This window comes from Anopheles merus, chromosome 2L (genome assembly GCF_017562075.2).
Source record: "Anopheles merus strain MAF chromosome 2L, AmerM5.1, whole genome shotgun sequence".
In the NCBI taxonomy this organism is placed as follows: domain Eukaryota; kingdom Metazoa; phylum Arthropoda; class Insecta; order Diptera; family Culicidae; genus Anopheles; species Anopheles merus.
In genome coordinates, this window is record NC_054083.1 from 51,454,224 (window position 1) to 51,470,102 (window position 15,879).

At 49.3% G+C, this 15,879-nt stretch overlaps 4 protein-coding genes across 7 annotated transcripts in view; 2 read left to right on the top strand and 2 right to left on the bottom strand.

Annotated features, from left to right (window-relative positions):
- The window catches only part of LOC121594206, a 64,633-nt gene that overhangs the window by 8,055 nt on the left and 40,699 nt on the right, over positions 1–15,879 (bottom strand). The gene's annotated exons all lie outside the window — the stretch shown is intronic.
- On the top strand, positions 7–1,662 carry LOC121594211. Its single transcript, XM_041917263.1, has 2 exons — positions 7–99; positions 172–1,662. The coding sequence occupies exons 1-2, from the start codon at positions 71–73 to the stop codon at positions 1,556–1,558; spliced, it is 1,416 nt and encodes a 471-aa protein (XP_041773197.1). The 5' UTR covers positions 7–70; the 3' UTR covers positions 1,559–1,662.
- On the top strand, positions 1,774–3,567 carry LOC121594209. Its single transcript, XM_041917261.1, has 2 exons — positions 1,774–1,836; positions 1,913–3,567. The coding sequence occupies exons 1-2, from the start codon at positions 1,823–1,825 to the stop codon at positions 3,525–3,527; spliced, it is 1,629 nt and encodes a 542-aa protein (XP_041773195.1). The 5' UTR covers positions 1,774–1,822; the 3' UTR covers positions 3,528–3,567.
- On the bottom strand, positions 3,566–4,888 carry LOC121594215 (reticulon-4 receptor-like 2). The gene has a single exon (XM_041917270.1). The coding sequence runs from the start codon at positions 4,784–4,786 to the stop codon at positions 3,644–3,646; it is 1,143 nt and encodes a 380-aa protein (XP_041773204.1). The 5' UTR covers positions 4,787–4,888; the 3' UTR covers positions 3,566–3,643.

Consider the following 15,879-nt stretch of genomic DNA (forward strand, 5'->3'; position numbering starts at 1 on the left):
TAGCACAATTTGAAACAGGTTAAATCCTGCGTCAGTCTGCTTTAATCGCTCAGCGAAGACAGAACACAGTATGCTGTTGCGCTACCACATCACCGTGGGGTAGGTTGAAAGGGTAAAACATCCTTTCTTCATTCCTTCATTGATTTTTCGTTTCCTTTTTAATCGTTTTAGCTTGCTAGCCTGTTACGCTGGTGTTGTTTTCGCTGCCAGCCAAAGTGAGGAAGAAATCGTTTACAAATGTGCCACAGCGGGACCGAAAACATGCTTCCTTAACGTTGTTAAGCTGGAAGATGCGAGCCACAAGTTGAAGCTGGTAGATATAGAGGACAAAACAATTCTAAACATCAAGGGAGGAAGCATTGTGGCACTGCAAACGCAACACTGCCGAAGTGTGTTCGCCAAACTCGAAAAGGTTTCAATCGGACGCGTCGGGCTGAAGGAGCTTTGTTTCGCGCCCAGCTTCGTGTACGTATCGGCGGAGCACAACAGAATCAAGACACTGCACGTGCCAGAAGCTGCCCCAGCTGCCTATCGCGTCGAGGTACTGCGCCTCAATGACAATCAGCTGGAAAGTGTCGAAAGTATGCGCGCTTTCGTAGCCCTCAAAGAGCTCCATCTAGAGCGCAATGCTCTAAGTACGCTAGACATGGCCTGCTTTGCTGAAATGCCAAAGCTTGAAAAGTTGTATCTTGCTTACAATCGGCTCAACGTGATTGCTTCTACCGTTAGTGAGCTATCACTTCCCGCCCTGAGCGTGCTGGCGCTCCAGAACAACACGCTGACCGTGTTGGATCTGCGCACATGGTCATTGCCGAATTTGGAGCTGCTGGAACTATCCGCCAACAACTTGACGAAGGTGAGCGGACTCGATAACGTTCAAGCGCTGTCGGACATTTCGCTCGCCGGCAACCGATGGCAGTGCCACGAGCTGGACCAGATGTTGGAGCAGCTTGAAAAGAACGATGTCACGGTGAAGGATGGTGATGTTAACTGTGGCGGCATACGCAACAGCTCCATTTGCTGCACACACGCGGAGCAGCCGTCGGAGGAAACGTTGCAGACGAACCTGGCGAAGTTTGACACGCTCCGGGAACGGTATGGCGAGATGGAGACGAGGTTTAATGAAACGGTGCAAAAAACAATCGCCGATTTTGAAGCAAAGATTCGCGGACTAAAGGAATCATATGAGAAGCGTAATGAGGAGGCAGTTCCGGTTACTCCAAAACCAGAAACAATGGACGAGGAAGAAACACCTACTACGGATGAAATGCCTGCAGCAGAACCCGTGGCAAAGGCTGCACAGTGTGATGAATGCGTTTGTTCCAAAGAAAGTATCGACAAAGTAGAATCGAAGCTGGCGGAGTTGGAGCAAAAGCTTGAGGAAAACAATGCACTACTCAAAGGCTTGAAGGACAACCAGTCACAGTTTTCCTACATGACCGTTGTGGCCAAGCACGAGTTCCGCACGGCCGTCAAGCGTGGGGAGCACAAGCTGAAGGAGCTCAGCTCAATGTTGGCCATGCTGCGCGAGCATGTCAAGCAGAAGCCTACCACCTAGAGGGCGGTGAAACATTGTTTGCTGTTCATGAGCGATTTATTTGAATAAAAATGCATTGAAATGCATCATAAGCATAGCGCTGATAAGCGAGATGCAAAACAACAGATGTGTGTTTTTACTTCTTTTCATTTGATCTTTGATCTCAATCAAAGTTGCATTATCAGATGGTGTGTGGTGCAGGATCGTACAGGTTCATACTTTTAGTATGGGTTTAACGGTTAGACAGATCGGTTCGGATCGAGGAGTGTAAGCGAAAAAAAGACGATGACGATCACACGGTAAGTAGTAGTGGATGAGGTCTAAGATCACTTCTGACGGTGATTTACATACTCACGCAACTGCTTCTCTTTTCAGAATTTTAGCTCTCATGTTACTTTCTACGTGCGCACCGGCATCTTACGCACTGGTAACGTATCGATGCGATACTTCCGACACGCCTGTCATTAAGGCAACCTGTCTAGTGCGTGACGTCATCCTGGGCACGGTGGCAGATATCGAGGATGCTAGCTTCTCGTTCGATATGCGTTACGTAGCGCTGACGATGGTGAACGGTTTTATTCCGGACTTTACGCGCCAGCTTGCACGTCAGTTCCCGCAGGTGCAGGATCTCACCGTGGACGCAATGGGCATTCGGAAGATGTACATTTGGAGCAATCTGGAGCAACTGTCCGCCCGTAACAACTCCATTCGCGCGCTAGATTTTGCATCCATTGGAGTTGAACATCGGCTACGTTCGTTGCGGCTGGATGACAACGAGCTAAGCAGCGTCCCATTGTTTGGACAATCGTTCAACGAGCTAAAGTATCTCTCGCTGGAAGGCAACCGGTTGGAGCAGGTAGCACTCGACTCGTTCACGGGACTGGGACAGCTACAGAGTCTGTCACTTGCCCGCAACGGATTGATCGTGGTGGAGCCTACTACACGCGCCCCAGCCCGAGCCATTTATCAGGGCGTGCAGCTGCTAAAGCTCAAGCACCTCTCGTTGGCTTCCAATCGACTGATAACGGTGAACATCAGTGGCTGGGAGATGCCATCGCTCGTATCGCTCGATCTGTCGAACAATGATCTCTACCTGCTGCTTGACGAGGCGCACCAGCTTAGTCAGTTCGGTGCACTGCTGGAAGTTTCCTACGCCGGGAACGATTGGCAGTGTGCGTGGTTGAGTGAGGCACAGTTGGTGCTGCGTAAGCGTGGCATTGCTGTGAAAGATGCGGACCCAGCTGCCCGGTGCGATCGGGAGCAGATGAAATCGCTCGACGGGATCTGTTGCTACGAGCGGGCACTGGACCAGGAGCTCAACGACAAGGACCCATTCGGTAGCCGTTGGGAGCAGCTGAACGAGCTTCGCCGACGGTACGAGCTGGTACAGTACTCGTACGATCAGGTGGAGGATGCAGATTTAAACCTCATCACCGAACGTGGGCACGATCTGCGCGCGAAGCTGATGGGCCCGGTGGCACAGGATCAGGACGAGATCAAGCGCGAGCTGGTACGGTTACGGCACGCACTGGACACGGAGACGGCTCAGCTCGAGCGGCTCGAGGAGCGTATCGAGCGTGCCGTGATCGAGCTGGGGCAATCGATCGACGAGCTGCATGAGCGTGCAGTGCGCCCTAAGCCCACGCTAGACGCCGTGCGTCAGCAAACGATTGGCGACAGCATTGGGCGCATCAAGACAAGTATCGAGTCGCTTCGGCGCAAGGTGCAGAACTATGTGTACGAGACGAGCGAGCGCGATAAGCGCATACGGCGGTACGGGGAGCGGATCGACCATCTGGAGGATCAGCTAGCCGAGGCCCAGCAGCAGGAGAATTCGCTGCACCGACGGGCTGGAGATCTGACGGTACGGGTTGATGATGCGTACCGAGTAATCGAGGAGGTGATTCCACGCAACTCGAAAGAGATGTACGATCGCGTTCGAGCATCTCGATTCGGTGCCTATTCCTATCAGATGCGTCGCCATGGATGAATCAGAAGCTTGATGAGTAATGGAAGAAGACGAGTTACAACACTGCATTAAAAGCGTTTTTAACTTGTTCAAATAGTTGTTCTCTTTATTTTACTTTCTAATTTAAATTGAAACCGTCATGGAGTATCGTTCGATCGTTCCGTACAGAGACGCTCTATTGCAGCCAATCGTCCGGCCAGCTCACCGAACTGGTGGCTCTGCTTGCGCTGTGCCTCTTCGAGCGTTTCAACACGTCGCTTTGCACCACGAACCTGCTGCTGCAGCTCATCGACGATCCCGGTACGGCTGACCAGAAGCAGTACCGGATCGGGGCTGGTCGCATTCTCGCTACAGCACAGCCGATCCTCCAACCGTAGCCCCGGACAGGACGCTTCCTCATCGATTCCAATCAACCCATCCGCGTCCGTGTCCAACTCCCGTGCACCCAACCGTTCCAGCATCCCAAACAACCACCCACAGTGCCAGGGGTTGTGGTGCAGTCCGAGCGTACGCAATGCCGGCAGCTCCTCCAGAAACGTCAACAGGTAGGCGAGCTGATTGTGACTGACGTCCAGCACACGGAGCCGCTCCATACGCCACAGTCCGGTATCGAGATGGGGCAACTGATTGAACTGCAGAAAGAGTTGCTCGAGTCGTGGCATCACGAGCGGCTTGTTACCCGTCCCGGTCGCGATCGTGCGCAACCGATTGCGCTGCAGGGTGAGTATCTTGAGCTGCCGCATCGGTGCGAACGTATCGAGGCGTAACGATTCGAGCAGATTCTCGTGCAGATAAAGCTGCTCGATTTCGGTGAGTGCTCGCAGTGCACTCACGTCGGTGAGACGGTTCTGGTAAAGGTGCAGCTGCCGTAGCGGCAAACCTTCGTCCGCACTGACACGATCGATCGCGTTGTAGGAAGCGAACAGAATGTCGAGCTTATCACAACCGGCCAGCTCGAGCTGCTCTATTTGCAGCCGATGGATCATGAGGTTTTCAGCGTGGGCGAGTGGCGTAAAGAGGGATCGATTGAATACCGGGATCGTGCTGTTCCGAATCCACACCAAACGTTCGTCCGGTGGAAAGATCGCTGGGTTGTAGGGTTCGGTAATGTTTTCCACCACACAGTATCCATTGCTGGCGCGATTGGGACAATCGGTACAGAGTGCGATGGAGGCACAGAGAATAGCGAGAAGAGGCCACTTCCACCACATGATGCAGACCACGACACACTGCTTTTGTTGAGGAAATTGCATTAAAACTGAGAACACAGTGAGACTCATCGAGAGCCTCAAGTAGCGCCGAGAGCTTCCCAGGACAAATCTCAATGTCAAACAACTAATTACAGAAGAACGCTCTCTCTTATCAGTGGCTGTCGTTGCTGTTTGTTTGTTTGTTTGCTTGTGTTACAACAAACATTGGGGAATTGTTTTACCAAAACATTAGAAATACACACTCACCAAGAAACGTGGACACGGATTGCAATTCAAACCGATCGCTTTCCTCACTCCTCGACTCCTCGGCATCTGGTTTCACCACAGCGGCCCGTGCCGCTGCATGTTTCCTTCGCGGCGGTACTTCCGGTGGTTTTGCAGGCTCGCCGTCCAAACCGCTGGCCACAGAACGTTCTGGCTGTCGAACACGCACCACTGTAAGGGGCAGAACCGGTACGGCACTGCGGGAAACTGCTCGAAAATTCCGCTGTGTCGTTTCGGTTGCAAAGTTTTCGTACACTGGGCACAGCTGCGCATCGTTGTGCCTTGGGGAGGTAGCGGTATCGTTTAAGGGTGAAACGGATTGTCCGTTTGACGTCGATTGTTTCGAGAGTGGATCATTCGGATCGTACAGATACACGGTGGATGTGGAGGAAACGAACACTTCCCCAACGGCACGAGGTCGTCGCTTGCGGGGCACTGTACCGACGGCACTGGGTGAAGATGATGAGGACGGCAGCGGTACGGAGGAGTGGACGTACCCTAGCGCCATTCTTGCGCAGGGTTTCCGTTCCTGCTGCTGAGTGGCTGACGATGGTGGTGGCATTGGGTATCGAGCATCGTGAACCGGATGCACCCGCAACGATCACTCACACTCACTTTTCTCGCTCACTCACAGGTGTCTTTTAGTAAAACGGAACGGAAGCTTAACCCTCTCCTCTCAATCTAGAACGTGAAGATTACATATCTTGTAACAAACATTGGACGCACACAACAAATTGAACTAGAAATTCTCATTAAAAGTCCAATCAAGACAAAGTTCCGTTGTTGTTGTGTGGGAGAGTTGCAGGAAATCGATTCGATTCGATTCACTTCCGCACGGCACACACTGTGTCAACCTCTGGACTGACTGGGTAACCTTTTTCCTCCGGGCGAAAGTACTACACTCACTCTGCCTCTGGTTGATCACCTAGTTCAACTTTGATCTGGTTCGAATATCGATTAAAAGTCCCACAAACATCCACACAACGCCCGCAACACAACTTAACCCTAAAAGCCCCGTGACGATCAGTTAGCGCCAGACTTTCTTGTACGACCTAAGGGAACAAGTGTGTAACTTCTCTCTTAAGCGTGTGATACACTGTACACGATATCACCCTAATTGCACACCATTTTTGTCTTCCTTTGCCGGAACGATTGCTGTGTTGTCGAATGGTACAGTGAAAGTGATTGAAATGCAAACGCGTCATTAGCCCGGGGGGCCCTTTGCGCAGCTAATTTGTACGCACCCACGACCGTATCATTCGCGAAGCTGGAGTAGCTCTCTTTTTGGGGGGAAGCCGAAGAAAATACATGGAGTGTCATAAAGACTTTCACCCTGAAATGCACACACACACACACACGCCAAAGTTTGAAGGGAGTACAATAATTTAGCGATCACGTCCGATCGGTCATAAAGTGAGATCCGGATAATTTTATTACACACCATAATGTTATGGTTTTGGTTTCCGAAATGTTCGGTTTTCATCCTTTGAGATGTTGGGGGGATAGCGCAATAAAAATGCTTGTAAACCGAAAATTGAGCCTCATTTAATGGGGGAAGAGATTAACCGATCTTAGTGATCAAACACAGACGGACAGCACCAAAGCACCCAAATGACAGGGGATTTGCAACACACAACTACTGACTACGTCGCATCGATCGTTCACGGACCTGGAGCGATCAGAAAAAGAAGCAAAACTGATACTATTTAAATTACTCTACACCCCCTGCCCAGCTCCCACACAACACTAACTGTCAATTTTGGAGCGTTTGATGGGAGTGAAAAACAAATCACAGCTTATTGTATCAGGAGATTGTGTCATACACTTTTTTTAGATGCTGCTGTTGCTGCTTTTCGTCGCTTCGGTTGATTGTCAGGGCGCGCTTGCATAATCGCAAAGGCTCTCTCGCGCACTCTCTCTATCGCTTTTCGCCATTCGCCCGGCGGAAAAAGGCCATTTTTGCGGGGCTACCGGAAACAAACAACTACAAAACACAGTCTGACGTGACTTCAATTTAAAGGCAATCATTCGATTATTACGCGGTTCTGTTCGTAAAAAAACCGCCCCCCCCCCCCAACAATAATGATCAAAGCGGGGGGATAGGCGGAGGATACGAGAGAGCTCGATGATCACGGGATGGGATTGTTTTTTGTTTTTTTTTCTGTGTGATTGCAAAGCTTCCACCTGTGTGCGCTGGGAGAGCCATGCTGGTCCACAGCAAGCACAGACGGACCGACCGGAATGATCGTTTTGTGGTCGCAGCAAGCCAACCCCTCCCCAAGCGTTTACTATCGGAACGGTGTGCGCACTGATTTTATATTTCCGCCTGTAAATTTACCATTTTACCAGCAAAAAAAAAACCCAAGCATAACTTTTACACCGACATAAAGCGATTGTGACGTGAACTCACAGATGTGTATTCCTATTTATTAATTTCGTTCACACCATTAACCATCTTCAGCCCGAATCTTTATCCGTCAGGGCACTATTGCCTAGCACTGCTGGTAGCGGTAGCCTAGCAACCCGGTAGCGACGAGGAGGGCGAGAGGTCTCATCATGGCGGTGGTGGTGGTTTGCATTGAATTCGTCAATTACGAAAACAGTTTTCTATTTTGACACCGCACGAAGGTCAGCAGGAGTTGCAGGTGGTGGTGGAAGAAGCTTGAAACCGCCACTGCGCGTCACCGCCACACAGCTCGAGCCAACCACCACCATTCGAGCAGCGCTTTTGCTTTTGCGCACGCGGTAAGCTCCAGTTTCAAATAAGCACGGCGTTTGTGCAAGTAAAGCCAAGCTACTGCGCAAGCGCCCCAAGCTACCAAAAAACCACCAACCGACGTAAACCAAAAAATGGTAGCAATTTTCGGCGGATTTGAATTTTCGATTAACCGCCGGCTACCGTCGTCGGCCATACACACACACAATCCGGCAGGCATACGGCGCGCCATTACAAAAAACCGTGTTGGTTTTTCGTACCCTGCTGGCGGAGGCGAAGGTTTCTTAATTAAGTTTTTTTTAATTATTATTCAAACGAAGAAGCTACGGGAGGTGGGGAAAAGATTGCATCTCTTCTCTTCAGGTGAGGTGGGGAACAGTTCCAACAGTGGAACCTTATAAGCTCATTTAGTAATGGCTGTGGTTCCACTGACGATCAAGATTTAGCGCGTACATTCGCGTTGTTTGGCTGCATTCTGGAGCATCCAAAATCTTTTTATGATGTTTGGAGCGGTCTGTTTAACATTGAATGGTCGCCATAAAAGTGTGACTTTCGCGCCTTATACCCGATGTAAAAGGAGGGCTACATTGAAAGCAAAACTGTCTTTCCAGGGGAACGGAAGAGTGACCCGTATTTGTGTTTGGGTGTTGCAAATAATAAACGGGAGAAAGTGAAAAATCTAGCACTTAGATAGCGAAATCAGTGATCTTTATGGAGAGGAATTTGAAATCCAGAGGAAAACGACAACAAAATTACACATAAACCCATATTGCTTGGAGACCAAGCGATTTATTCTAGAGCATTCCCCACCAACGCCTGCGAACTGGAACGGATCTGTGATAAAAACGAGCACGATCATCACTGGACCACTAAGCACACTCTTATCATCATCAACGATCGGTTTTTTAGTGTTTCAAAAGCACCCCATCCCCGACTAATGGACACTCTTTATTCCATATTGTACGGTCTTCTGGGTACGGGGACAAAGGTACGCGGTCTTTTCGCAACCCAACCACACGGTTGGACGACTATCAACGCGCGTTGACAACAGTAGGATGACAGAGTTCGGCGGAGGTTACTATTCCGAACCGGCACACGCCCTCTGGTGTGTAGCACCGGAAGGTATGCGCAAACACAACGGAAGGTCAACAGATATCGCGCGGGGGAAAAAGCATTTGCATAGCCACAAGCACTGGATCGCAGGTGATCTCACCACCTCGATGCCATTTGCGGCAAATGCAGGTGGTGGTGCATATGTGTGTGCGTTTGCTTAGTTTTATCTTTTGTTAATTGCAATCAAAACAGAGAGGGAGAGATAGAGAAAAAGATTAGATGTAAAGGGCCGCACTGCTAGTAACATTACAACAGTCGGAGCTCCTGCCCTCTCTCTCTCTCTCTATGGAGGGTTTTGCATTGTTACGTTGGCGGCGGTTGATCGGTGTAATAACCGCGACCGACCAACACACACACACACACACACACACACACACACACACACACACACACACACACACACACACACACACACACACACACACACACACACACACACCACACACACACACACACACACACACACACACACACACACACACACACACACACACACACACACACACACACACACACACACACACACACACACACACACACACACACACTCACACACATGAGAGTGCAGCTGGGTGCACCAGACCACGGAATGCACACTTGCTGCACACCTCACACAGACCTCGTTACTCGCTAGAGCATTGTAAAAGCACTATTATGAGCACTTTCCAACCAAGTGTCTAACGCCTGCACTACGCCTAGAAGCAAACAGAACAGTTTAAGGCCGTCTATTGGACCGATCCTCCCCCCATGGCACACGCACACGCGAATCGTACGCGGGTGGTTTCGTCAATCGAAAACATCAGCTGTGAATGTTGTGATTCGTCTTCACCAGCGATTGACTGGTCGCTTGCATAACACTGAGGGCAGGATGAGGATTGGGACTGGCTGGGTGGCTTTAGATTAGCGAAGAAAGCGAGCAAATTACGTCGGTAAAACGGGCCGCCGATGGGTTTGTCCCAACACCGCCCCTTGTGTGTCGTCTTCGTGTGGCGTGTCGTGGGTAAAAACTACCACCAGCAACCGTACTACACAACAAGTGCGTCAACGATACAACCCATTAAAGAAACACATTCCAGTGTCTTGTGAACCATTGAAATGCACACGCAATCGGGCATCCCGAAACATGATTGGTTTTGTCTTACCACCGCTTGCTTGTGTGTCTAACCTGTGGCCGCTTCGACCACAGTGTGTCTAACCTGCGCTCTAAAGTGGTCAATTTAAGGGGTTACATGATGCATCTGCCGTGGCGAAGTTTGCTTGTGCGAATAGAAAATAGTCCAAAACAAATGTTAAAGAGCAGTACCCCTCAACAGACAATGGGGCGGAGGCGGCGGCATAGTGCCACGAAGGGAGAGAAATGCATGGGCAATTGGTGCATCGCCGTGTGTAGACCATTACGATCATCAACCACAATTAGAACCGATTGGGCCAAAAGCGCCAAGCGCGTTCAAAATTGGACCTAATGAATCGTTCAGTGGGGCCTTTTTTTCTTCCTTTAAATCGCACCAATAGATGAGCGCACGATCGTACAGGTAACTTCAATCATTACATAAACACACATCCTCTCTCCGTTCGTGCGAGGGGATGCAGTTGTGCGTTCCAAATTTCCCCTCGCACAAATTGATGAATTATTGAACAAATTGATAAAACACTTATTGAATTTGTGTGTGGCGGGAAAAGTGGAAAATTGGAAAAGCTGTTATCATAACCTTGGGAGGGGAGGAGCAGGGGGCATGAATAACGGTTCGAAAGAGTGAAACAAAAGCGAACATAATCATTTTTTAATTTAAGTGCTAATTGGCGGCCCCGGGCAAATCCCCTCAGCAGCAAGCGCCATTGTTGATCGATTGGAAATGTTTGGAAGATTAAAATTTTGGAAAAATAAGCAATACGGCCTTTTTGGACCGTTACTCCTGAATAAAAAAATTTTTTGGAAAATTGGCATAAAGAAACCACCCGAAGGAAATGATTCGAATGATTGATAATTTTGCGTTTCGAGGGTGAGAAACTTTCAAAATGTTGTTGAGATCTTTCAGCAAGGTTCGGTGTTCCTTCCTCACGCAAAAGCTAATCGTAAAGATGTCCTTCGCTGTAGATGATCCTCCAGTTCCTGAGCTCGTTAGAACGTGGAGCAATCGGAATGTCTAAACTAGCAACCTTCAGAGTCTGTTTATGATTCTACTTCCTTTCCCAGACGCCCCAGAGATCAACGCATCTTACTTGACAGCTTACTTTCGGTGGGAAGCTCAACCAGGCACAAGATCTTCTAGTTTATCGTTTTATAATTCCTGTAGACGCCAAAAGACAATAGCCAACTTTATCTTCGCCAATAATGTCAAGATTTGGCAACGGAATGGCCTGTGGATGTGCATAATCCACAGCCAGCACCGTTCGTGTTCACGCACCCTCCCAACAGCACCCATGGAGACCATCCATTGTGACAAATTCACAAACACACCTTCTCGGGAACAGGGTGCTGGAAGTAGCAGTAGTCAATTATAGTAAAATCAAAAACAACAACCAAAACCTGGCCGCTTCGTGCGGGTTTTTAATGGCACACAGCCCGCGTGTCTCCATTCGATCGCGATTAACCTTGAAGCGCGTAGGAAAAGGGTATCATCATCAGCAATGCGCGGGTTATGGTATATCATTACCCTGCGCGAAAGGCCTACGAAAGGTGGAGGATGAGGCAGACATCGGTTCATGGCGCCCGCACCAGATGGCGCGCTTCCGTTCCGTGTTACATTTGCCTACGAAGAGAATGGATCGGATGACGAATGATTGCATAACGGTGCGCTGATATCCTAAAGGTCGTGACAATGCGTGTCGAAGTCGCAGCCGAAACTTATACCGCCGCTGCTGCTGATGCTGATGACGGTGACCATGGAAGAGGCAAAGACGGCAGTGTGAGTGTGTGTTTGTGCGGTTGGATGTTCTTTTTCTCGCCCGAAGGCTAGGGCCTGAGTACATCGCAGCCGAACGAGTCGGCAAGTTAGCGGCGGTACTGTCAAGAAACCGGTTCCAAGACGACAAACAGAACCAGCTCGTACGCAAAAACGCGCACCGTGGTAGCCCAACTACGGAGGGGGCGAGGTGTTTGGTCTAGCGTAGTTTGCAGGCTACAAAACTCGCATAAAAATTGGAGCTCAAGTACACACAAACTCACACTAACACACAAAGCCTTACCATGGATGATACGTTAAAGGAAACCTGATCTATATAGCCACACAAGATGACTCATACAAGCGCTGTTTTCGCTTTTATTGGAGCTTAAGTCGCCTGTCTTTACAGCAAAGTGGATGACAAACAGTCGTTAGATGGTGCTGTGGAGCTCGGGCACACAAACGCTCTTAGGAAGAGGGCATAAAGTAATCAACAAACCCTAAGCCAAGGGTCAACCCTCGTCCATTATCGGGGAGTGTGGTGCATCATCGCCAGTCATGGGGGGCCTTTATGGCCTCTGCAACGCTCAAACGGTTGGACCAACGATCCCTGACGACGCAACACCACTGCGCTGCTGCTGCTGCTGGGTTGGGTGGCATACCCGGGAGCCCCCGCAGTTTGGAATGCTTTCGCCTTGGCTGCTTGGATGCACTTTCGATCTTTCGGTTGCATTGGTTGTTTCCCCTTTTCTTACGCTTTCTGCGCGCATTAGAGACACGCATGATCGAGCCGTGGTACTGCAGAGACGCCTTACATCACACAGTGCATCCCATTGTCAATTGGACATCATAAAGTACGGTAAACGATGAAGCCGCCATGCTTCGGGCATCTAATGGAGCCTTCCCAAGCCCAGGCCAAACCTCTTTTTTTGGAAGGGGAGTTCGGTTCAGGAAATCATGAGGAACTTTGGCTCAGCCGGAATCAAAAACCTCAACCACACAAGAACGGCTTTGTTCTGTCGAGATAATGTAATCTCTTCACAGCGTCTGCCTCACTGCCTGTCTGCCTGCCTGTCTATCTTCCTGTAGAGACGTTTGACCTTTCCATTAAGATGTCAGTCGCCCAAGACGGGCATGAGCATTGCCGCTTCATCGAAATCGAATTCCCGTGCCCCGTTGTATGAGGCTCAGCCCGCCAATCGAGCGCCGATCGAGACGTAGCAACAGTACACAAAGTTGTAGCAAATCGGTATTCGTTTTGTACACTTCTTATTACCCGACAGGGGGGGGGGGGGGGGGACAGAGCAGATGCAGAACAAGTTTTTCGTGTTTGCCTTGAATCCACACACACACACACACACTGTACAACGACCGGTGGTTACAGGAGTCGACGACGCTTAACGATTGCGGTTTCCAGACGTGTGTACTTCTTCCCAAATTCAAGCTGTGCGTGATTAAAGCTTCAAATCTTGAAGTCACAAGCATCCAATGGTTGGGAATTGAATTAACCAAGCGAGTAGTTGAATTTCCTACGCCCCAAAATATCTCCTCTATTGCACATTACAAACGCCGAAAGTCATTGCTTTCGCCACATTACATTCACTGAGCATTAACTAACTATCTCTTCTCGCGTTCATGTGTGATGTTCACACGTTTTAGGGGAAGGAACCGGGAGTGGTGGTGGTGGCGGTGGTGGTGAATAGCTAAAAAAGCAGGAAGCTTGCTGCCTGTGCTGGGACTGCAATTTGGTACAAACATGACCCAACATATCCGGTTGGCGAGGGGGTCAAAATGCCAACCAGCCCCCACCGTGTTGTGATTGGAGAGCCGGGATTGGGAAGAATGTTTGGCAGGACTGGCGACTTCGACAGCGGTTTAAAATAGCTCCAACATGCCAAGCATCTCTAATTAAAGCTGCTTGCTTGCTTGCTTACTCCGGCCAGCAGCAAGTCTGCGAGTAAATAAAACGTAAACCCGTTTGCTTAACTCCTGACGTTAATTGCCACAAGCCGCAAAGCAGTGTGCGCTGTGTCGCCGTTGTTGTGGCTAATCTTGGCGACCTTCAATAGAAGAAAAGAGGAAGTGCTAATTAAGCCACATTGCAAAGCAAACGTCCAAAATGTTGTTCAAATATATGTGTTCGTGATTTTTTTTAACACAGTCGTGTATTTTCAGCTAAAAAGAATAACAAAATGTCAATTGAAACCATTTCATTCCAGCACAGTTTCCGGCCCTTCAAGAATGGGATCTCAAAAATGCGCCACGGAATGGAGACCGACCCAGTTATGGCGGTTTCGAGAAGGGAAACCACCGTCCACCATGTGGTTCACCTAAAATATCGTTTAATAATAAGGCCACACCATCGGTAACATTCCCCATTACGGGGTCGTTTCCTTTTCCGACGCGGCTGCTGCAAGAGCGCCGACCATTTGCTAAGGTTCTCCCCTTCGTCTTCCTCACACTGTCGCAGCGGCGACGGCGACACAGGAAAACTAATGATGCATGTAAATTATGGTACAAAATATTTTAACGGTTATATCACCCAGTTCGGCGGCGGGCTCACTCAGTGTGTTCAACGCTCAATTAGGTGATTCAATTATCCTACATTGAAGCTTTTCCTTCGTTCCCCCGCTAGATGGCGCAATGGTGGGTCTAAAAGGGAGAACTTTTGTGCTTTATAACAAATACTTTTTACTGCATTTTTTCTCCTCTTAAGGTCGTTACACTCGTTGTTGCAAAGAAATACCAGTTTTCACTGGAGGAAGTAGTGGCGGAGTCATAGTACTGCAACTACAACTAAGCCTGCCTCTGATCGTCACACATCACAAATTATTACTTATTTACTTTCGTTTTCACGTAAGAGGAAATCACAACAGCCAAAGCGCGAACCGGTGTTTGATGTGGGTGCAAAAACCCCGCCGCTGCAACTGTTGCACCCCAAAAACACCTCACAAAACGGAGGAGAATTCGATTGTCCGGCAAACAATTCAGTGCGATTTCACTCGCGTGAGGTTATGTGGTTTATTAAATTAATAGTAAGGTGTTACACACTGGGGAAACCCCCTGCGAGTTTTCGTTCGTTTTGTGACACGCGAAATGTAAATTGAAGGATCACTTTTTTATCACAGTGCTTATCGGTACACAGAGTGAGCATTCGGATGTTGGACCACTCAATTGGAAGCAACGAACATCACCACTTTGCCGTTCGTTTTACAAGCACCGAAGACGAAGACGCCTTATTATTATGTCAGGCTGTGGAGGTAGATGCCGGGGGTTTTTTTTAGACTCTCCTTCCTATCGATCGTGATGCGATCGGGAGGCGCCAACCGCTTGATGCAATCCGGTACTTCTGGTTTTATTTATCGGACTTTTATATTTCTACCATTGCACACACCGTCGTTTCGTTTTGGTTGCTTCACTCATCCCACCATTTGCCCCCGAATGGTAACTCTTTTACACCTCAAACACACAGAAACACACACACACACACAAACGCTATGCTCGTTCCGCTTCGTTCCCGATTGGGGGAACTCGGTGTTTCGAAACAAAAACTGAAACCGATCATAATCGTCAACCCATCATCAGCATGCTTTTGCATAGCCACACACGGCTGGGGTGCACTATGCGCTGCACAATGCATGTTAGACACGCACACAACCACACATGGAGAGCTATTTTGGCATGGAAAAACACACACAACCGATTGAACGCTGAACAGAGCGTGTCGTTGAGGCTTAATTCTGGTTTTCGTAGCACAGAGCAGGAAGAGAACTGGATTTGTCACGCACATTTGCAGCTTAGCGTTTGGGCGGGCGATTCCCGGACCAGCGATGACGTTAGTCAGACACGCTGGACATGGGGACAAACACATTTTACGGGGGCAGACACAAACGCGCAGAATTCAACCCCCTCAGCAGCGACCAAAAGCGAACCAAAACACACAACCTACGCACACGATCAACAAATACAACTTCACTTGGAACGCTGCAAAAAACTCCATTCTCTGTCTTCTCAGTCAGCGCAAACCAGCACCCCCCCCCTTTGGCGGTCATGCTTTGTTTTTTCGTTCGATCGTGCCCCGCTGGATGGGGCGACACAAGCGAACTTCTTTTGTGGTGCTGAATAACGCACACACAAACACACAGAAACACCGCAGGGCACAGCAGAGCAGAGCAAAGCCTACCACG

Excerpts from the sequence above, each read along its gene's own strand:
- LOC121594211 (XM_041917263.1), top strand. The coding sequence starts at position 71 with ATGCTGTTGCGCTACCACATCACCGTGGG. Across the intron at positions 100-171 it reads CGCTACCACATCACCGTGGG|CTTGCTAGCCTGTTACGCTG; the intron begins GTAGGTTGAAAG and ends TAATCGTTTTAG.
- LOC121594215 (XM_041917270.1), bottom strand. The coding sequence starts at position 4,786 with ATGAGTCTCACTGTGTTCTCAGTTTTAATGCAATTTCCTCAACAAAAG.